The sequence below is a fragment of the Halictus rubicundus genome, chromosome 2, assembly GCF_050948215.1.
Source record: "Halictus rubicundus isolate RS-2024b chromosome 2, iyHalRubi1_principal, whole genome shotgun sequence".
NCBI classification, from domain to species: domain Eukaryota; kingdom Metazoa; phylum Arthropoda; class Insecta; order Hymenoptera; family Halictidae; genus Halictus; species Halictus rubicundus.
The window spans coordinates 26,469,659-26,491,655 of record NC_135150.1 but is presented as its reverse complement, the minus strand read 5'-3'; the positions used below and the strand labels follow the sequence as shown (position 1 = coordinate 26,491,655).

General features: G+C 41.2%; 2 protein-coding genes across 5 annotated transcripts; both read left to right on the top strand.

The window, feature by feature from the left end:
• Positions 1–417: 417 nt before the first annotated feature.
• On the top strand, positions 418–8,460 carry Uggt (UDP-glucose-glycoprotein glucosyltransferase). 3 transcript variants are annotated; one of them, XM_076806294.1, is made up of 24 exons: positions 418–756; positions 1,228–1,438; positions 1,507–1,742; positions 1,809–1,991; positions 2,069–2,241; positions 2,349–2,544; positions 2,632–2,845; positions 2,921–3,141; positions 3,207–3,428; positions 3,504–3,862; positions 3,928–4,171; positions 4,253–4,459; positions 4,533–4,791; positions 4,863–4,971; positions 5,047–5,232; positions 5,570–5,776; positions 5,851–6,243; positions 6,381–6,395; positions 6,550–6,727; positions 6,798–6,980; positions 7,056–7,331; positions 7,409–7,525; positions 7,647–7,788; positions 8,033–8,460. In XM_076806294.1, the coding sequence occupies exons 2-24, from the start codon at positions 1,228–1,230 to the stop codon at positions 8,080–8,082; spliced, it is 4,581 nt and encodes a 1,526-aa protein (XP_076662409.1). In that variant the 5' UTR covers positions 418–756; the 3' UTR covers positions 8,083–8,460. The 3 variants fall into 3 exon arrangements, with proteins under 3 accessions (XP_076662409.1, XP_076662411.1, XP_076662410.1); XM_076806295.1 differs by lacking the exon at positions 418–756 and adding an exon at positions 915–1,057; XM_076806296.1 differs by lacking the exon at positions 6,381–6,395 and having other exon boundaries at positions 419–756.
• A 321-nt stretch (positions 8,461–8,781) lies between these two features.
• LOC143365826 (proton-coupled zinc antiporter SLC30A2) lies at positions 8,782–21,975 on the top strand. Of its 2 annotated transcripts, none has more exons than XM_076806386.1 (8): positions 8,782–8,892; positions 19,666–19,868; positions 19,953–20,069; positions 20,156–20,304; positions 20,392–20,543; positions 20,621–20,852; positions 21,091–21,331; positions 21,414–21,975. In XM_076806386.1, the coding sequence occupies exons 1-8, from the start codon at positions 8,861–8,863 to the stop codon at positions 21,557–21,559; spliced, it is 1,272 nt and encodes a 423-aa protein (XP_076662501.1). In that variant the 5' UTR covers positions 8,782–8,860; the 3' UTR covers positions 21,560–21,975. The 2 variants fall into 2 exon arrangements, with proteins under 2 accessions (XP_076662501.1, XP_076662502.1); XM_076806387.1 differs by lacking the exon at positions 8,782–8,892 and adding an exon at positions 12,518–12,931.
• Positions 21,976–21,997: the final 22 nt, after the last annotated feature.

Sequence of the window (21,997 nt, the reverse complement as noted above, 5' to 3'; positions counted from 1 at the left end):
TCACTTGCGAGGGAATTAACTTAGATGGCACCACGTTCACAGCACATCACGTGATTAACTGATTCCGGACTTCGACTATCCCTAATTTATGCAGAATTGGAGAAGCTACCCTAAGAGGCTGCGTGACTTTCTCTAAATTCCGCAATTAGTCCCGCCGACTCGAATTTCGTCAAGGATCTCTATGGAACCCTCCCGGTCTTTCTTTACCTACTCTAAACTATCGCGCCCAAATAAAATACATATGTATGAAATACGCGATTACGTCTTACATTTAAATTCGCCTCTCCGCGCTATTAATCGATATTATATATATCTAACTATGTTCACGTGGTCAACTGGCAACGCTACAGTACCGATATTTCTCTTCGTAAAAAAATCTAGGAAATTTTACGGTCTTATTTCAGAAACGCGTTGGTAAGCCTAGATTAAAATTCATAAACGATGCATACATACATGTACATCGTTTGACACGTATCGTGCGTTGAAATTATACGTATACAATTACATTTGTAAATGTAAATAAAGTTGATCACCAATTGATAGTGATTAGATTACAAATTACTGACAGCAATTTTGTGAACGTGTCGCCATACGTATGATAATTTTGCGTATGTGTTTATATACGTGTATGTGTGCGTGTAAACTCGACGAGTTCTTTCACCAGTGCTGTATTTACCGGCACGTGCAATGCATGGATTGGCTATCGATGTTATTTGATTCTCCTTCATTAATATAATTTTTATTGCAAATTTAAAGGTATGTAAGATTATTTAAAGTAACCTTTTTTCACATTATTATTAACAACATTATTATTAACATTTGGAACTCCGTAAAAATAGTACCATTTCCAGTCGTTTTCGTTGATTGTAAATTTAAGCCAGTTGCTTCGTTCCATTTGTTGTTCTAACAAACGATTTGACCAATTGTTGAATTATTCTAGCAATTAGATTTGAAAAAGTACGAGATTAACCTTACCATAAATTGATATTATATTGCAGACGCGTTTGACGTGTCGTTTGTTCGTTTGGACGCGTAACCAGTATACCACATTGTATCGGTAATTTTTTGCATCGTTGAAAAATCTGTTAAATTAAATCCTTCGAAGTATAACGAGACTTTTACGTAAAATTGATTCTCGATAGTTACGATTTTGTCGGTCGAATGTCTCTTATTTTTTTTTCCTGACATACGTGACATTGTTATTAACAATATTTATACTATTTACAGATGTGGTCAAATATAATTTTTTGTCTGCTGCTTTTGTGTACAACGCATCTCGAAGCAGATAAAAAGGTCAATAAATATGTGACCACTTTAATAGATGCAAAGTGGAAGGAAACACCATTGATGCTCGAAGCTGCCGAGTATCTGAACGATGAAAATCCAAATTATTTTTGGAAATTCGTGGATACATTCGCCACCAGTGACTTTAGGAATGGTAATTTCAATCTATCTTATATTATAATTATTCTTCATGTTGTTATACTGTTTAATTTTCTGTTGCAGTTACAGAAAGAGATAATTATAATAACATTATTGAATTTGCTGAAAAGTTTTTATCATCGTCAGAGGTAGCACTACTTAAGTTAGGATTATCTTTACGTATTTATTCTGCACGAGTCGAAATGTTCACTCAAATGGCTCAAAATAAAAACATTTCCAAGTTTGACTGTTATAATGTAGTGGACATTGGTGGAACATTCACGTGTTCTATAGAAGAATTAGATGAATTACTTAACCGGGTAAGAAATAAATTGGTATTCAATAAAAATATGTATATATTGTCTAAGAATTTACACGTTTTGTAGGAGACATGGGTGAACCCTGATACTTACAGTGTAGATCATAGCTATCGTACGTCTCAACAGTCTGATAAAGTTGTTATATTGTATGGACAAGTTGGAACTCCAAATTTTGCTGGTTTCCATGAAAAGTTGAAACACCTTGCAGACACCAAAGGGTTCAATTACATTTTACGGCATTATTTAAAGGTATCATTGATAGATAATAGTAATCGATCTAATATATCTGGATTATTTAGACGTTCTTTTTTGTATAATTTTGATAGGATAGGGCAAATGAGAATGTACGTCTATCGGGATATGGTGTGGAGTTGCAAATGAAGTCTACAGAATATAAAGCTACGGATGATTCGGACATTAAAGATAACGCTGACAAAGATTCTGAAACTTCTGGCGACAGTACAGAAGAAATAGATGGAATCAATTTTGTGACTCTAAAGTAAGGTGGTTACGTACTTGATCTATATCATTTACAAATTCTACTAACAAGAGATTATATCGGAAACACCAGTTTCGGTAGGACATGTATAGCTATAATCTTTCTAGGAATTTGTATCCTGATAAGCAAGCAGAATTGGATAAATTACAGACTCATTTACTGGAAACTAGTCACGAAATCGGTGCTTTGAAAGTATGGCAATTTCAGGAACTAAGTCATCAAGCAGCTGAAAGAATAATGAACTCTCCTATGAGCGAAGCTATTAATGTTCTGACCGATATTTCCCAAAACTTTCCCATGCAAGTAAATATATCTCTACAAATTTGACAAGCTAGGTTTCGTTCCGTTTGAACAGGTGAACACTGATATTTGTTCTTCTTCCGCCAACAGGCAAAATCTTTGATTAGAACGAAAGTGAACAACGAAATGAAAAAGGAGATGAAAGTGAATCAAGCAATTTTTTCCTCGAATTTGAACATTCAACCCACGGATACTACGCTTTTCGTGAATGGGTTGTTCTTTGATTTGGACGCAGTGGACGTTCTCAGTCTTCTGGAATCGCTGAGAAGCGAGCTCAGATTAATGGAGTCACTTCGTAAAATCGGTACGATGGATCCTTTATCAGGAACGCGTCATCGCATTACATAATTACTAAACCTTTCGAATGTTTCATTGATAGGATTCAGCAATACGAAGATGAGCAAATTACTGTCGCTAGATTTATCTACGAATATGGATGAGCAAGAGTTCGCGATGGATATAAGAGATTCTGCTGTAATTTGGGTAAACGATATCGAACAGGATTTAACGTACGCGAGGTGGTCGGCATCGTTAACAGAAATACTGAGACCAACTTTCCCGGGGATGCTGCGGAACATTCGAAGGAATTTATACAATTTGGTTTGTAGATACATGGAAAAAATTCTATGTACTATCGCACGGAATTTCACGTCATTTTTCTACAGGTCTTGATCGTCGATCCGTTGAGTGCGGAGTCTGTTCCTTTAATATCCGTCGCACAGTCTCTGTTTATGCATGCCGCTCCATTGCGAGTGGGCTTCGTATTTGTAACAAATTATGACACTTCGGTGAATGGTTTAACGGATGCTAGCGTAGCGTTGAACAATGCGTACCATTATTTTGCCGAGGTCAAAGGATCGGTACAGGCTCTCCAATTCCTAGTAAATGTAAGATCTTTTTTCTTGTGCTCCAATCATCGATTTTGTTACAAACGGGTACTATCACGTAACGTTTCGTTCTAGATGGCAAATCACATCGGGCCAAACGGAGCAGACCTGGACGACGTAAAGAAAGCCATAAAAGCCCAGGATTCGTCGGCTAATATCAACTATATTCTCGGCGAGGAATCCGAGTACGACGTGGGGCGTCACTTGGCCAGTGATTTCGTGAAGCGATCCGGCTTTAACAAATTCCCGCAAGCTTTAATGAACGGCGTGCCCTTGGTCGTGGAACAATTGAACGCCGAATCGTTTAAAGAAGCCGTTCTCTCTACCATCATGACGCAAACACTGGCGATACAGAAAGCAGTGTATCGGGGCGAAATATCCGAAGGAGACGATGTCGTTGATTACATTATGAACCAACCGAATGTTATGCCACGGTACGATCTTTTCGTCCGGCATCGGTAATTTGTCCGATAATAACTTGTCTTTAACAATGTTCTAGCCTAAACGAGCGAATTCTGAAAGCAGAGAAGCATACGTGGTTGAACTTGATCGGAACTACACCCAGCGATCAAGACTACGCCAAGTGGACTTCCGAGGACTTTTCAACGTGGTTGATGAGCAGGTTACATTACGTTTACGTGCCACGTCGTACCAGCGTACACCATATGTATAGCTTTTGGGTGGTAGCAGACTTGAAAAGTCCGGCAGGCAGAGTATTGTTACGCGAAGCTTTGGACTACATAGTGAGTCATACGTATTTGCATAAAGAATTGCACGTAGTCGTAGAAGTTTTAATTAATTAATCGTTCGTTGTAATTCATTAGGAATCCAACGTCGACGTCAGAGTCAGCGTAATCGTTAACCCTACGACCAACGAAAACGACAACTATCAGAGCATCGAGACCGATATCAATCAAGTAGTGTTGGCTGCTTTGAACAGTTTGCCCGTAGAGAAGGCCAAACATTTCATTCGTCGCGTAATCCAGGAAAACGTGGCTAGCGACATTGCTAAGGGAGATTTCCAAATAGAGGTGAGAACAGAGATAATAAATGTGTCCGTACATTAATGTTAAACTACTACAAAACACGTTAAATGAAAACTAGGAGGAAGCTGTGAAGGAACAGTTGAAGATGCAAGCCGACGAGCCCGCTATCCATCGACAATACGTTAAAGCTGTATTGAACATGGAAGAAGGCGTCCGAGGAATTGTGTGCAATGGAAGACTGGTCGGACCGTTCGATCATGACGAGGAATTCACGAGCGAAGATTTCTCTTTGTTGGAAAGATTCAGTCATTCCAGTTACGGCGAGAAACTGTTTAAAAAATTGATCAAAGAACAGATGCTCGAAGACGACGAATATGGTACGTGATAATTGAGCTCATTAGCGAATACGTGTTCTCGACAATTAATGTTCGCGCTTTCTCCGCCGCAGAGAAGAACGAAGTCACGGACGACATGATTATGAAAATCACGTCGTTGTTGGTGTCGCACCCTCAGACACGAACTCGATTCGATGTACCCTTTCACGGTGACGATCACAGGTGAGTTCTGCTACGTCTAGCTCAGATCGTACCGACAGAAGAATGATTACGACATTAACAACTTACGATATTCAGCTCCATTAAGATCCCAGCAGCGAATCAGGACCAAGTGGCGTTCACTTTGGTCGCCATCGTGGATCCTGTGTCCCGCGGCGCTCAAAAGTTGGGTCCCATTTTGAAGACTCTACAACAGTCTCTCAACTGCAATATCAAAGTTTTCCTGAACTGTTTAGACAAGAACAGCGACATGCCGTTGAAAAGGTAAAAAATCAGTTGAGCACTCCACGTTCAACTGCTCTGAAGTGCACTCCACTAGCATTGCACTATGAAATGCACTTTCTTCCAGCACAACTTAATGTCCGAATGCTGGTTTTTAAATGATTGGATATTATTTATTGTGGGTTTTATTATTTTATGGTTGGGACGTAGGGCCGCGGGCTAGGGCTCCAGAGGCGCACGTGTTCGCCAACTGATTGTAGTAAAACCATTTCTGGAGTCTTAGTCCGAAGTCTGTTTCGGATTTTCCGAGTCAACAAGATCTTTCTTCTTCTTCCCGGTTGTTCTCCATTTGCTTGACTTGGCATCTTTATCATTTCAGTTTCTATCGGTTCGTATTCGAGCCACAATTACAATTTCACGCGGATGGTCGCATCAACGGAGCAATGGCGAAGTTCACAAAGTTGCCCACCTCCTCTTTGCTGACGCAGAATATCCACTCACCCGAGAACTGGTTGGTAGAAGTAGTCAGAAGCGTTTACGATTTGGACAATATTAAATTGGACAACGTCGCGATGGGAGTACACAGGTAGACGTCGCATATATTAAACTGTTACGTGAATCCTGTGCTTACGTCTCAAACGTTATCTCGAATTGTTGTAGCGAGCTGGAATTAGAGCATCTGTTGCTGGAAGGACACTGTTTCGAAGCGGTTATGGGAAATCCTCCTCGGGGATTACAATTCACTTTGGGCACGGAGAGGCAACCGTTAATGGTAGACACCATAGTCATGGCTAACTTGGGATACTTTCAACTGAAAGCCAATCCTGGCGAATGGTTATTGCGGCTTCGGCAAGGCCGGTCTGCTGAAATATACGATTTCACTAGCGTCGGCGGCCAGGACGTTATACAGAACGGCAACGACGTTAAAGTCGTGATAAGCTCGTTGAGAAGCCACGTGTTGAAGGTTAAAGTGTCGAAAAAACCGGACAAGGTTGGAATGGACCTGTTGTCGGAGGACGATAAAAATTCCGGATTTTGGAATTCCATTTCGAGGTACGCGATACTCTCTTGCCCCACCCGATCTATTCCGAGTGGTCTCGCTTAGAGTTTGTCGATCATCGTAGTCTTAAATTGCTTGAACGATTCAGTTGCCCTCGAACTTTAACTTTTACTTGTTCTCTGTTTTTTAGCTTTTCCAAATTTTGGTAAGCTTCTCACGTTTACATACATTGCGTCGCACAGCGTACTCTCTTACTCTTAAATGTTGTCCAGCACACGTTTCGAACGACAACGTTTAATTTCCGCTTTACCGATTGTGATCTCTTTCCTTTTCGTTCAATCGATTTTCGTTTGAATCAGGCCATTCACGACGAACGAAGAGACCGACGAGGAGGACGAGAAGCTGAACATCTTTTCCCTAGCGTCTGGTCACTTGTACGAAAGGTTCCTGAAGATCATGATGTTGAGCGTTATAAAGCACACGAAGACTCCCGTGAAATTCTGGTTTCTAAAGAATTATCTCTCGCCGACGCTAAAAGTGAGAGGAAATTCGATGATAGCGCGTACGCGTGACCGAGAATCTATTGAAATGCGTGTACCGCTTTTAGGATTTCTTGCCGCACATGGCCAAAGAGTATGGTTTCGAGTACGAGCTGGTACAATACAAGTGGCCCCGTTGGCTTCATCAGCAGACCGAGAAGCAGAGAACGATTTGGGGTTACAAGATCCTATTCCTGGACGTTCTCTTTCCGTTGAGCGTGAAGAAGATCATATTCGTTGACGCTGATCAGGTATAGAAAGAAAAACAAAGCTCGATAATACTGTAATCGGAGCACAACGGCATTCTTAATTTTCCAATTGATTAGGTTGTGAGAGCGGATTTGAAAGAACTGGCGACGATGGATCTGGGAGGGGCACCGTACGCGTACACTCCATTCTGCGACAGTAGGACGGAAATGGACGGATTCCGATTCTGGAAGCAAGGGTATTGGCGCAATTATTTGCAAGGTCGCGCTTATCACATCAGCGCGTTGTACGTGGTGCACTTGAAACGGTTCCGACGTATCGCTGCCGGTGACAGATTGAGGGGACAGTACCAAGCTCTGAGTCAAGATCCTAATAGCTTGGCCAATCTAGATCAAGTTTGTATTTTACGATAATTGTAACAACGACGTCCTCGTCTCGCTTAACGGATCGTTTAACCAGACGCCCGTTCCAGGATCTTCCCAACTACATGATTCATCAAGTCAGCATAAAAACGCTGCCGCAGGAGTGGCTGTGGTGCGAGACTTGGTGCAGCGACGCGTCCAAGAAATACGCGAAAACTATAGATCTGGTAAACGCAAACGTTTTGTATCGACTCGTAACAATAGCGAAAATTTCCTTTCGCATTTTCGGAAGGTAAAAGATACATTTAGCGTGGTACAATGCTGATCCGTGATATTTTTAAACGACAGTGCAACAATCCGATGACGAAGGAAGCCAAGCTGCAAGCCGCCATACGCATTTTGCCGGAATGGGTGGGATACGACGAAGAGATAAAGGCCTTGCAACAGAAAGTGGAGAACCAAAATAGACAAACGGAGAAAGAGGAGCACGGTACATATACGCGCGATCGTGGTGTTTTCGATACAGTAAACCCTGCTATAACACGGAGCAAAATTTAATTTAGCTTGATCTGATTTGTACCAATGACAAACCTTTGATACCTTGACCTTTGGTACCTTTGGTACCTTTTGATTCTGAGTTTTCTTATAACGCGGTACGAACGATCGTGCTTATAGGAGAGTTGACTGTACATTGTTGATTCGCTGAGAAAAAATCATGGTTTCGTGCGTTTCAGAAATTTTCGAAGAAGAATCTGCGGAAAACGGGAAACACGAAGAGCTATGAGAACGACGTTAGGCGCGCAACGCTCGTGAATATAATATTGCCGTAGGGCAATAAGGTAATTGAACGTTGTTACAAAAGTTCGTCGGCATTGGAAAGCGCGTGGTGTCTGCGACCGATTTGTTTCTCAATGTCGAACACCGATCGGTGCCCAATTCCATTGTAGTCTCTGCTGATCGATCGTAGTATAGTTACTGCGCCGTGACCAAAATCCGTTGAAGGATCGAAGGACACGGACCGGAACGAATATCGAAAATAAAATGAACAGCATCGATCGCGGTTGGTCGTGGGCACGGGGATCTGCGTTCGTAAGGAGAGCGCGATTGTGATTTTGTATCGTCTACTTCATAGTTGTAAGAAATAAACACGTAACGTTTCTAACTGGTTTTCACAAATACTCATTCCTTCGGCGAACGTGCGTTCGACACGATGGCAATATTGATAGAAAGGAAATATACGGGGAACCTAAATACCAATGGTCGCGCGTGTTCGTCGCAAGTGTACTAAAAATTGCACCGTCGAAGACGGCGCATCCGTCAGTTTCGCTCCGGTATTGGCGAACTTGCTACGATTTCGCGGTAATAGATACCGAGAGTGTTTGGTTTGTCGCTAATGACATCTCTCGCCGATCCAATAGGAAAACACGTTGATCGAGTCGAGCGATCCATCGCGCGCTAGACCGTGCAAACTACTCGGCGCGTTTATTGTTTTCTTAGATACGGCCGGATTGTTTGTAGAATATAAGAGGAACTCGCAAACGACACGCCACGGCATCGCGACGATGAACGAAGCAGCTCCAGGCGATCGACTACCGTACGTAGCTTTATCAATTCCAGTAATTTCGGTGCGATTTGCAATTTAACTAGACGAGGTTCTCGAGTAGGGATAGAACGGATAGAATGTTCCATGTTTAGGTTCCGAATCGTGTCGACGATTACGGAGACTAAGGCGAAGCTCGAGTGTCGATTCGGTAGCGAAAACAATTCGGTGATCGATGTTCTCGCGTTCTTTTTCTGTCGCATTGCGCGTGTGTATCTAATACAGTGCGGCCCTGCGTAAATATCTGTACACCTTGTAGGTATTAAGCGGGATTAAAATGACGCGGATGCAATATACTTTCCGTTCCTTCGGCCGTTATCTCGTTACGTTCGCTGCCTCTTTGCCCCTGATATTCTCGAGAGTGATAAAGTGTGTACGTAAATCATTTTTGGACGGGAAAGCAACGAGTCGGACCGACGCGCAGCGATTCGAAATAAAATTGTATACAGATTTCCAAAATCTCTAGTTATCTGTTAGCTCTACCGACAAGCAAGCAACCAGAAAAAAAAGACAATTTCAGCAGCACGATTTCCTTTGATATCCAACCAGTTGTCTTCGGTAACATGTATTCAAATCGCTTCTCTCGAGAACTATTATTTTGACAGAAAATTATCGAGTTTCTCATACATATCGCAGAGTCATTGAAACGCCTACTAATAGGTTTCCGGTGAGCAGCTGAAGCGCTAACGTCTAGGCAAGAAGAATGCGAGGAATTCGGCCGTTAAATACTTATTTGTAAATTTCCAATCAGTCAATCGACAATACCTGAAAAATAAATTATACCGATTATCTTTGGCGGGAAATAAACGCGGTTAGAAACGCGTCGCTCAGCTGGAATTGCATTTCACGGAGCGGTTGTACCGGATACGATTTTCGATCGCATGCAACAGGTGCCGGTTGTCAAAATTTGCTTCTCGACCGAGACGAATGAGAGATCGTCCGCGTTCGATCGAGTTATCGGACTCGTTTCGGTGGTTTCGTGCGATCGAACCTTCTGGCCGAATGCGTTATCGCAGGAGCAGCTCGGCTGCGCTCGGAACCCATTGAAACGAGACAGAAACCCGAAAATCGGACAACGTGACGAATGGCCTTTTTAGCTGGACAAAATTCTAAATCGCCTATTTTTCTATATTTATCGATTATCACTAGGTTTACGGAGCATTAAAAGTGAGTATTTTACATTACTTTATAAAAATAAGAGGAACGTGTCTATCCAAGTTTTCAGCCATTTTTTAAATAATATATACCTAAGGAAATAAGTTTGTTGAGTAATTCCACGTAGATGGATCTTCACCATCAAATTAAAAATATTAGAACGCGTCATTTTGACGCGTCCCGTAAACCTAGTGTTAATATGTTTACAGTTGTATAGAATATGAATAATTATTAATTTTTCACAACATTTAGTTGGGTTTGGTTAATTAAACAATATATTTTGAGGAATTTATAATTAAATATAAAATACAACAAAGTTAGCAATGGACCTATGTAACACAGAATGATTTAACAAGTACTAGATATTATCAAAGAAGACGTCATTTTTAACGATGGACAAAAAGAATGTAATTTTGGAAAAATTATAGTAAATGTTACTTTTTGGAGATTCGGACATATTCTAACGGGAAAGAATTATTCTTTGGTTTAGTATAAGCTTGTGTTGTTTATACCAATTTGTTTAGATTAATCTAAAAATTTGTACTTCCTATTGAAACTTTTCATAATTTTTATAACGAATGAAATGTTTTGATTCAACGTACCTGATTATATCTAAGGAAGATTTTGTTATAACGTTTTCACGTATAAAGTGATAACGTAACAAATAAAACACTAACAACAATCACAGTAATTATAACAATAACAATACAACAATAACAACAGTAAAAATAACGAAACTGAAAGATATAAGAAAAACGCAAGGGAGATGTATACAGCACGCTGATCGCTCTGAGACTGAAGAAACGAATTTTCATACGAAGAAAGTTCAGAGGAAAACTCGGAGATATTATCATTGTTTATTCCTTCAATATACAATGAATGAGACCAATTCATAGGTTTCAATGAATAGACTAAACAATCGGTAATCGGCATCGGCTGCGTTCGAAACGCCCGGCCCGAGCTATGATTGTCACGAGCGTGAACGTAAAACGGCGTAACTTCATTGTAAAAATTAGTATAGTTCTGCAACGTTCTGCAAGCCAATTTTGGTATTAAAATAAAGTAGAGAATCTCTACTTTATTATATGTAAAAATCATCGCGTGGACCGACGTGGACCATATACTAATTCATTAAGGGGGCCGGCAGGCATTTGGCCTTGACTGTCACGCTATGCCCTTTTTTCTAGACATTTTACGTCTTAAATAAGTAAGTAATTAATTAAAAATGCATACCACCGTGTTTGTACATGTCTTTGCTACGTCTGTATAGAGCCTTTTTTCGATACGAACACTAAATCTCTCGAAATTAAAAGAATCTCTCAGCGGCAGCCATCTTGTGACGTCATACTTGCTTCAGAATTCGAATGTTCTGCCGAATATTACAAATTACTCCACGATGAGGTAGAAATTCGCAATTTGGGCTCTATACAGACGTAGATTGGACTTTTAGGAAACACAATTGACCAGTTCTAAACTGCTCATTGCAATATTGAAGCGACAGTTTGTCTAGATTTTGACCCTTGCAAGTTCATATACGTATATTGCAGAGAGAGTAGTGACACGGGCGTTTCTGTGGAAAAACAAGTACCGTCTTCGACACCTAATTTACAAAAATAGGGGAATATTATCGATAATTTGGAATTACTAAAGTGAAAATACATGTTTCGAGATGTTATATCCATCATATATAGGAAATTTAAACCCTGCTTAGTACATTTTAACATATTTCTAGCGCGTATGGAAATGTGCCCATTCATTTATAGGTTAGGTGTTCGTCTTTTAGGTGAAGTATACACGCTCTGTAAACATGCAACAAAAGAATTTTAAGTTTTAATATTCAAAGGTTATAATACATGGTTATTTCAGATTATATTAGCACAGTTAATTTTTGTTTATTCGAAAGTTAATTTTCTCCAGCTACATAAAAAGGCCATTCGTCACACCGTGGGACGTGCGATCGAAATCGGAAGCGATCGTTCGAACGAACGATCGAGGAAATGGACGAGGAAGAAAAAAGAAAGCGGCGCGTCGGTAGCACCGGTTGCGAGAACTATGCGAGCACTGGAACGCCTTGCGAAGGAACGAGACAGATGACAGTGAACGAGTACTCGTGTTGACAATGAGAAGTAGTGAGAGAGGGAGAGGGAGAAGTAGATAGCAGGTTCGAAAACCGGAGAGGCAGATAGAGGAAGCGAACTCGCTCGCACTCGGGTGGAAAAGGAGAGGGTGAGCCGGGTCCGTTCGGGTTCGGGAGGGGGTGGTTGCCGATCGGGGAAGAACTGGAGAGGTACGGGAGAGGAATGGGAGAGGTATCAACTCGGTGAATCGGGAATGGACGAAGGAAGCAAGCAACGAAGCGAGAAGGTGAGCGAGAGTAACAGAGAGCCGGAGGTGGTGGGAGGAACTCATCGAGAGTTAAGTTATCTGGTAAAACAAACCGACTAGACTGGACAGAGGATTTTCTACTAAAAGACGGACGGCATGAAGTGGCAGGAGGGTTTTCTTGTTTATGTAACTAGTGACGCTCGTACAGTCCATCCGTGTCTGTTGGTCGCTGGTCGACCGGGGACCTAACGGCTCTCGAAATCGTTCTCTCGACCGACTTCGTTGTTCGTTCTAGCGTCGCGACGCGTCGCGGCCCCCTCCTCGATTCGTCTTTCGTATTTCGTATTCGTGTTAGCGTTCGCGCCCGAGCTCGCGTAGGCTAAGTTCGCTTTCGCCTACTTCGTTTTTCTTTCCCATATTTTCGTTTCGCTGATCGATCCTCCGCATCGGTCGCGTCACCGAATCGATCGCCCGCGGCGAACCTCACGATCTAAGGAGACTGCGTGCCACTGCGCATCAAACCGAGGAACATGGACGACGAGAAGATCAAGCTGTGAGTTCGAATAATACAACCTTCCGGATCCGTTTCGGCGTCGATCCCATCGCTCGATCGAACCTAGGCCCCATCCCCTCCTTCTCCCCACTATAGTCCACCGGAACAAGGAGCTCCGAGCACGCACAGTTCGCGAATCGGGAATCGGGCACCGCTTTTCACCAGGAAAATGCCTAACCGAGACACAGAAGGGTTTCGCGCGATCTTTACCATATTACTCACCTTATGTTCTTCCTATTTTAACGATCTCAACGTCCGGTCGTAAATCACGGTATTGCCTCGATAACACTGTCACCTGTTCTGCATTCCGGTGACCAATAGGTATAGCTCGCGGTGGATCCTGATGCGCTAAATCATTTTGGGCAATAACAGGCGTCAACGTTCACGATCTTTTCGCTGTCTGTACACAAATATAGTAAACTCTGCGTGTTACGACAACGAACACGGTAACACTCGTTACTAGTCAGCCCCGCCGTTCTTTTTACTGACTCTTATACGAAATCCGAAAGCCGAGCGTCGCATTTGAAATACACAGGGCACGCTGGAAACCTAAGAGTCATACGTCTACAAGTCATAAAGAAACCTATGACCACTAAGCGCCAGTGACAAGAAGACTTTCTCTGACACAATGTTGCACGGAGAAACGGACAGCGACAAAACTTCTTTATTTTTCCGTTATTTTTTTTTCTTATGAAACTTTTACCAACATATTCGTGGCATTTATCTGATTAAAATGAAACGAAATATGATATAATTCCGATGATATTTACTTGTGTAACGAGCGATGAAAGTTTCGAACGCAGAGAAAGACAGCGTATGGGAACGCCTTTAAATGAAAAATTTAACTTCTTTATTATTAACTATTTTTTCATGAGACTTTCACCAATATATTTGTGGCATTATTCGCGATCACAACGCGACATAATTCCGGTCATATTTACACTGATTTTCCGTTTACACTAGGTTTGCGGGACCCGTTAAAATGGCGGGTTCTAATATTTTTAATTTACGATTATTGAGATTGTGAAGATCCATCTACGTGGAATTACTCAACAAACTTATTTCCTTAGGTATATATTATTTAAAAAATGACTTCTTATTTTCTTCTTATTTTTATAAAGTAATGTAAAATACTCACTTTTAATGCTCCGTGAACCTAGTGTTAATGTGATTGTAATGGGAAGACTTCCATCGCTCGTTACACAAGTAAATATCGTCGGAATTATATCATATTTGGTTTTATTTTGATCAGGAAAATACCACGAATATGTTAGTGAAAGTTTCGTAAAAAATAACGGAAAAATAAAGAAGTTTTGTAATTGGATTAGTAACCAAATAAAGTATATTAAACTGCAATTGATATCTTTGTACTGTGGACATGAAAAAGAACGCAAATTACAATTCATACACCAATGGCTTATTCTCTAACCCATTGAGAATATTTTGTGCAGCAGCAATTGACATATCACGTCGTGTCTTCTTTGTAGCACTGCCCAAATGAGGTATGATCACAACAATATATATTTGTAATTGGATTAGTCTTGTGGTCTCACACCGATACAGCCGACAATGTTGTGACCGCGACGGCTCTCGAGGTTCGGCTACTGACCGCGGTGACCGCAGTCCTTCGTCCACTGACTCTAAATCGCAATGTTCGTACTGACTAGTAACGAGAATTTACTGTACTTTTATCTTTAACTGCAGTAGGAGGGAGTTGCGCGACACCGATCGGCATATATAAAGCTCAGAAAAACTGGTTCTCCCTCCTCCTACTAGTCAACTGTATTTTACGTAAATAAACAATTTAACGACGCTTTAACTCTGGCCGTTAAACGCACGCAACGTTCGTGTCAGGTACAAACAAACAGAGCGTCGACGTTCCCTTTGTCTCGACCAACCAAACATTTGCCGTACGGGCCATAGATTCTTTTTTATTTGACAAATCTGAAAAAAGGTGTCTCAACAAGGACGCTAAACTTTGATAAGAAAGCAGTGATGAAGCAACTTGTGTGATTGGGTGCAGTGCGTAAAATGCGTAGGTACGTACAGATAAGAAAGTATTTGTCATTCTATCTGTGACGTCTGGTGGAAACTAAAATTTTTACGACCGCATTACAATTTCTCAGGCGATATCAATTTTAAAATTACTTTCTCGAGGTTCCAATAACGTCTAGTATAACTGCGATCTTTCTATCGAGAAGGCATTTCATTGCCACCTGTGCAACACGAATTGCAGCAATTAATCTTCCCCGAGAATACGTGGAGTACGTAATTTTATTTGTCAATTGACTAGTATTCATATCGTTTTTCTGCTCCTCGTGTTCGTCCGTCAAGCGAAACTCTATCGTTATTATCGAATCGAGGGTAGCGGAACGCGAGGTAAGAAACAAGATAATTCGCAGGGAACACGGGCAGGATCGAGTTGCGATCTACGATTGTTGTTGATGCGGTCGAGTTCGCGATTAGACGACAATTACCAGTGTTCACCGATGCTTGCTCGATCGGTGATACGCGTCGCGTAGCCGAGTACGAGGAAACATACTCAATTCGCACAAGTCGATTTTCGGAAACTTGTGCGAGACACAGTTTTTGAAGGGGTGAAAACAGCCCCCAAATTAGAGGGTTAAAACCACATTTGATGAGATATCTCGAGAACCAGAAGGCGGGTAAATACGGGTGTACGCTCATAGAACACACAATAGAACATAGAAGACACAACGAACTATACTCCCTCACCGTGTGCGTAGATGATAGTAAACATCGTCGCGATGATGCGGGGGTATAGTTTTTTTATAACCAAAGCAACTGGAACTTTTTGAAACTTTGGAACCATCGAATAATCGAAAATTGAGATATCTCCATTGCAAATGTAGATAGCTCTGAAAAGAACTGATAACAAATCCTGTACCCTGTAGTTTGACCTTGCCCTTTTCAGCGAGAACCGAATATTTTCCGGGATTTTGATTCGTTATTCTGGTCAAGGAGGTGACACGTAACATAGTAAACTATCTCCTCCACCTACACGTATTCCTCCTGTATTATGGTTAAAGTTGTGTAGGACTTAAAAATTATGGCTGATGCTTTTGTAGGACATAGTGTCAGAGTAAATAGAAAAATCCCTAAAAAGGTTGTACTTCCTTGAAAGGGATGATTCTTGAAGTCATTTGAAGTAATTTTGTCCTTTGCGAAAAGATTCTCCGGGACTTTGTTCAGGAGTTATTAACGAAAAACACGGACCAATCAGAGCACAGCTACAACGGACGGATTCCGACTCAGCCAATGCCAACGCCACTGCTGTAACCGCGCACCGATTGGTCCCTGTTTTTCGTTAATAACTCCTCAACGAAGCCGCGGAGAACATTTTCGAAAAGGAAAAAGTTATTTGAAATGACCTTGGGAATCACTCTTCTCAAGGAAATACAACATTTCTGGGATACTCTGTATAATGAAAGAAGTGGGAATCACCCTTCTCAAGGAAATACAACATTTCTGGGACATTCTGTATAATGAGGAAGATTGTTCCTGATTTCTCAACATTTTTCATTTCTCGAGAAGTGAGAAATAAGACTATATTTCTCGAAAATTCTCGAGAATTCTCGAGAATTTTTAATGAAATAAAAAAATATTGGGAAACTTATAATATATGGAATATCGTTAACAATATTTATCGAAACGGCAAAAAACTTTAACTCTGTGTTTATTCCTGTTGAATATGTACATAACTTTAAAAACAAGGAAAAAATAGACGCTAAATATAACTGATGAATTTATTTATTTACAACCAAACTTTTATACAGTGAAACATTACACTTTTGTTTTGAAATGACTTCTTAAAAAAGCGTCTAATGTAGAATCAGACAATCTACTTCTTTTTTGTTTTGTAACAAAATCTGTAGCCGTAGAAAAATTTCTTTGGGAGAAATACTGGAATTTCTCGAGAAATCAGAAATAATCAATTATAAAATTTCTCGAAAAATTCTCAAGAAGGAACACTACCTACGGCCCACGTACAGTGACTCACACTAATATTCGTACGCTCTAAAAAATCGCATAACTTTGTCAATATTGGACTATACTACTTGAATTTTTTTGAGAAGTTAGAACAATTGGATCACTACATAAGAAAAATGTTTGATTGAAATTGCAATTGGTCGAAATTACAGAGAAAGTACTAATAGTAGTATTTTGCAACTTGTTTATGCGGGCTCGTATTAAAAATTTAAAAAGTACGTTTTGTACATCTGTATCAATTATCGGTCAACATTGCTACAAATGTTTAACGATGAAAACTTAAGGAAAGTCGCAGAATTTTGACCTTCCCAGGGAATTTCACCCTTGTGCGATCATTTTCGAACATCTGCAGCTCATTGCAACGTAGACCAATTTTGACGAAATTCTCAGAATATAGTACTTTCTAAATTTTCAATGTAAGTCCACATAAGAAAGTTGCCAAGACCAATTGCAATTTTAATCAAACATTTTTCTCACGTTACGTAGTGATCCAATTGTTCTAACATCTCAAAAAAAAAAAAAATTCAAGTAGTATACTTCAATATTGACAAAGTTATGCGATTTTTAACACTAGGTTTACGGAGCACTAAAAGCGACTATTTTGCATTACTTCATAAAAATAACAAGAACGTGCTACCCACATTTTTAGCAATATTTTTAAAATAGTATATCCCCAAAGAAATAAATTTGCTAAATATTTTCTTATGTATGCATCCTTAGAATCTTAATAATATTGCATTACTTCATAAAAATAAAACGAACGTGCTACCCACATTTTTAGCAATATTTTTAAAATAATATACACCCAAAGAAAGAAATTTGCTAAATATTTTCTTATGTACGCATCCTTAGAATCTTAATAATATTGCATTACTTCATAAAAATAAAACGAACGTGCTACCCACATTTTTAGCAATATTTTTTAAATAATATACACCCAAAGAAAGAAATTTGCTAAATATTTTCTTATGTACGCATCCTTGGAATCTTAATAATATTTCATTACTTCATAAAAATAACAAGAACTTGCTACCCACATTTTTAGCAATATTTTAAAAATAGTATATCCCCAAAGAAATAAATTTGCTAAATATTTTCTTATGTACGCATCCTTAGAATCTTAATAATATTGCATTACTTCATAAAAATAACAAGAACGTGCTACCCACATTTTTAGCAATATTTTAAAAATAATATATCCCCAAAGAAATAAATTTGCTAAATATTTTCTTATGTACGCATCCTTAGAATCTTAATAATATTGCATTACTTCATAAAAATAACAAGAACGTGCTACCCACATTTTTAGCAATATTTTAAAAATAGTATATCCCCAAAGAAATAAATTTGCTAAATATTTTCTTATGTACGCATCCTTAGAATCTTAATAATATTGCATTACTTCATAAAAATAACAAGAACGTGCTACCCACATTTTTAGCAATATTTTAAAAATAATATATCCCCAAAGAAATAAATTTGCTAAATATTTTTCTTATGTACGCATCCTCAGAATCTGAATAATATTAAATTAAAAATACTAGAACCCGTCATTTCGACGGCTCCCGTAAATCTAGTGTTAAGATCGTACGAATACTAGTGGGAGTCGCTGGTATCTCCCCGACGAAAACGAGAACGGAATCGAAATCGAAAGTCGCTCGACGCACGGATTCCCGGTCTCGGTCGCGGGACTCCTGGAACGCGACTCGCGTTTTCCTGTTTTCGCACTGTCGCGTTTCTTTCTGGTTGTTTTCGGGCCACCGGTCGGGGCAGGAAGAGAGAAGATAGCCGGCTCGTCGCGTATCAGCGAACGCGAGAGGAAACGCAAAGAGGCGTGTAATTCGTGTCTCTCTTCTCCCCTCGTTCCGTTCGTTTTCATCGTCGATGGATTACTTCGGATAATTTTGCACACGAGGACGTATCTCGCGTCGCGCGTGATCGAGCCCGATCGGATCGTTGGGTCGCCTTCCACCAAGATTGGAAGCCGATAACGATCGGAAGAACGGGCCTTTGCACACGGCAGCATTGTCGCTATCTCGTCGTCGGATAACGACTTACGCGGCCAGGTATCGATAGCGATCGCAGAAACGACAGGCCAACAATAAATTGAGTCACGTAAACGCATTCGCGAGATTCCGTAGGCTCGTATCTCACGCTTGCGAGTCCCGATTCACGATTCGTGACGATCTGCCTCTAATAGTCTTCCGTCTTTCCAAGGACGATGTCGGTCGGGCCGATCGACGCGTCCTTGATCGACTGAAATCTCGAGACGACACGCGATCGATAACACGGATTTGGGAATCACGGACCTTCCAATGTTATTGTCTCCACGCTCGCGACTGCGATTCTTCTCGTTTGCATCCTTCCGAGGATATTTAGTTGAACGCGCGATGAGGAAATCTCAGCCTCGCGAGGAACGAGCAGGAGACTCGAGAAAAAAGCTTCGATTTGAAGAAAAAACGAAAATTTTTTGAAACAAAATTAATTTCGATTCGGCGATGGAGAATCCTGAGTCCCGGCCTGAACGAGTAGACGGGGTGCGATACAGCCTCGAGAGCGCTTCGGTTTGCGATATTTTTCGAATTTCTTTCCTGGCGCCGATTTCGATCGGCTGGATCGAACACCAGCAGTGTGTTCGCGGAAAGAAAAAGAATCTGTAACCCGCTCGATACCCGACAGCAGGCAGCGCGCGGATCGATAAATTGATTCCGAATGTTTCGCAGATTTGAAGACAAAGCCGTGTATGGATACGGGACGAGTATTCCGCCGAACAACAACGATCTCGAGGAAAACGGAACGTCGTCCCCTAGGAAGGTGATCTTCTGCGTCCACGGGAAGCTTTCCGGTTGTTGCACGGTGGTGAAAGGCGGTGGTAGCGGCCCGATCGAAGAGATGTCAGCCACCGATTACCGGAAACATTCTACGAGTAAGGGCCCAAGCTCTTTCGGAATTCGGCCGAATCCGAAATCCAGTATTTCTTCTTCTAATCCGATCCGCGCGTGTTTTACAGTTATACCGGAAGACCATTGCCACAGAGAACGGAACGAGGAGATCGACAAGAAAGCGAGAAAGAAATTACTGCTTGCCAGCTTACTATGCGTAATGTTTATGATCGCGGAAATCGTAGGTAATATATCGGGCGCAGCCTCTACCGTAGAAAAACTGTGCACCGTATAAGGATCTAACAGAGAAACGATCGATTCTTTGTTCCAGGTGGAATATTATCGCACAGTTTAGCCATAGCGACGGACGCTGCGCATCTGCTAACCGATTTCGCGTCCTTCATGATCTCTTTGTTCTCCATATGGGTCGCGAGTCGACCGCCAACTAGGAAAATGCCGTTCGGATGGTACAGAGCGGAAGTGAGTATAGTAAACTGACAACGAGGCCCCTTGTATCAATTGTTTCTCGAGAAATCTAGGTTCCCTTTAAAAACGAATCCGTTCCAGGTGATCGGAGCTCTGACCTCGGTTCTATTGATATGGGTGGTCACCGGAATCCTGTTCTATCTAGCGGTAGAGAGGATCGTCCATCAAGATTTCGAATTGGACGCCACCGTGATGTTGATCTCTTCCATCGTTGGTGTCGCGGTAAATTTAGTGTCAGTGATAAGACATAGATAGAATTCTTTTCCTGGGAGTCGTTCGTTCTTGAAATCTACGAAACATTGTCCCGCAGGATGGGCCTGTCGTTGCACCAGCACGGCCACAGCCACGGCCACGTGCATCATCAAGAATACGAGAACGAGAAATCGAGCCAACTGGAGAACCTGGAGGACCAAGCAATCGACCACGATCCTCATGAGCGTCACAAGAGAAACATCAACGTGCGCGCCGCCTTCATACACGTTCTGGGAGATTTCATTCAGAGCATAGGCGTCTTTATCGCGGCGTTGATCATTTACTTCAAGGTACACGCGGCTTACGATACAGTGGAGAGTAGCTGAATGTATCCTACTTCTGCGTTGGAATGCAGAGAACTGTAATTTAGGGATACTCGTTGATTAGTACCACTATTTTTTCCTTAATTTTTCTTTCTCAAAATATGCGGTGGTCGAGCCTAAGTTCTGGTCCAAAGGCTACTCTCACCTGCGATAATGCCGTGATAATGAGAAGCCAGTCTTTAATCTTGATTTTATACATTTCCAGCCGACTTGGAGAATCGTAGACCCGATTTGTACTTTCCTATTTTCGCTCCTGGTCATATTAACCACGGTTGCCATAATCAAGGACGTGATGAACGTCCTGATGGAAGGAATTCCGAAGGGATTCGATTACTCTCAGGTCGAGAGCACGTTTATGCAGATCAACGGTGTCGTTAAAGTACACAATCTTCGCATCTGGGCACTTTCTTTGGACAAGACTGCGTTGTCCGCGCATGTGGCGATAAGTATGCAATTGCAATCGTATCATCGATCATTGTTAATCATCCGTATTTTGATATTTCACGTTTCTCTATTTTCCGTGTTTAGAGCCAGGCACGAGCCCACAGGACATACTGCGCATCGCCACAAGGAACATTCACGACAAGTACAGATTCTTCGAAATGACGCTGCAGATTGAGGAATTCGACGAGAAAATGGAGAACTGCAAACAGTGCAAAGCGTTGCCACAGTGATCGCCTGTGCAATTGAGTTTGCTTGATCACAAACAGCCAATATTGAACAGCATGCACACGCTGTCTTTCACCATACTTCTCGCTATCGTGCTCTCAAGTTCGAACTTATACCTTAAAGCGACTGCTAACCGGAAATGCGTGACACAAAACGCGTTCGATAGATACGAATCGTATCTTTGGCAAAACGTCCATCCACCCCGACCGTGCCATTTCCGTTTCATCGTGGTCGTGCCAAACTCCAAACTCATCGCGCACTACTACAGTTATTTATTTTAACGGTGACTCTCCGCGGACAGAGTATCGACCAAATGTTCCAGACACGCGAAAAATTCGCTCTGAAAGCGAAGCGATCGTCGCAGAAAAAAGGTGGGAAAATATTAAAAGAAAGAAACAAATGAGAAAATTTTCGAAAAAATTGTATTTGATTTATTTGCAACC

What these genes read in the sequence shown, in the direction of transcription:
- Uggt (XM_076806294.1), top strand. Translation starts at nt 1,228, where the DNA reads ATGTGGTCAAATATAATTTTTTGTCTGCTGCTTTTGTGTACAACGCAT. An exon ending in AGGGAGATTTCCAAATAGAG is followed by an intron (nt 4,460 to 4,532) that starts GTGAGAACAGAG and finishes AATGAAAACTAG; the next exon opens with GAGGAAGCTGTGAAGGAACA. An exon ending in ACGCGAAAACTATAGATCTG is followed by an intron (nt 7,526 to 7,646) that starts GTAAACGCAAAC and finishes TTTAAACGACAG; the next exon opens with TGCAACAATCCGATGACGAA.
- LOC143365826 (XM_076806386.1), top strand. Translation starts at nt 8,861, where the DNA reads ATGAACGAAGCAGCTCCAGGCGATCGACTACC. An exon ending in TATGATCGCGGAAATCGTAG is followed by an intron (nt 20,070 to 20,155) that starts GTAATATATCGG and finishes TCTTTGTTCCAG; the next exon opens with GTGGAATATTATCGCACAGT. An exon ending in GGTGTCGCGGTAAATTTAGT is followed by an intron (nt 20,544 to 20,620) that starts GTCAGTGATAAG and finishes ATTGTCCCGCAG; the next exon opens with GATGGGCCTGTCGTTGCACC.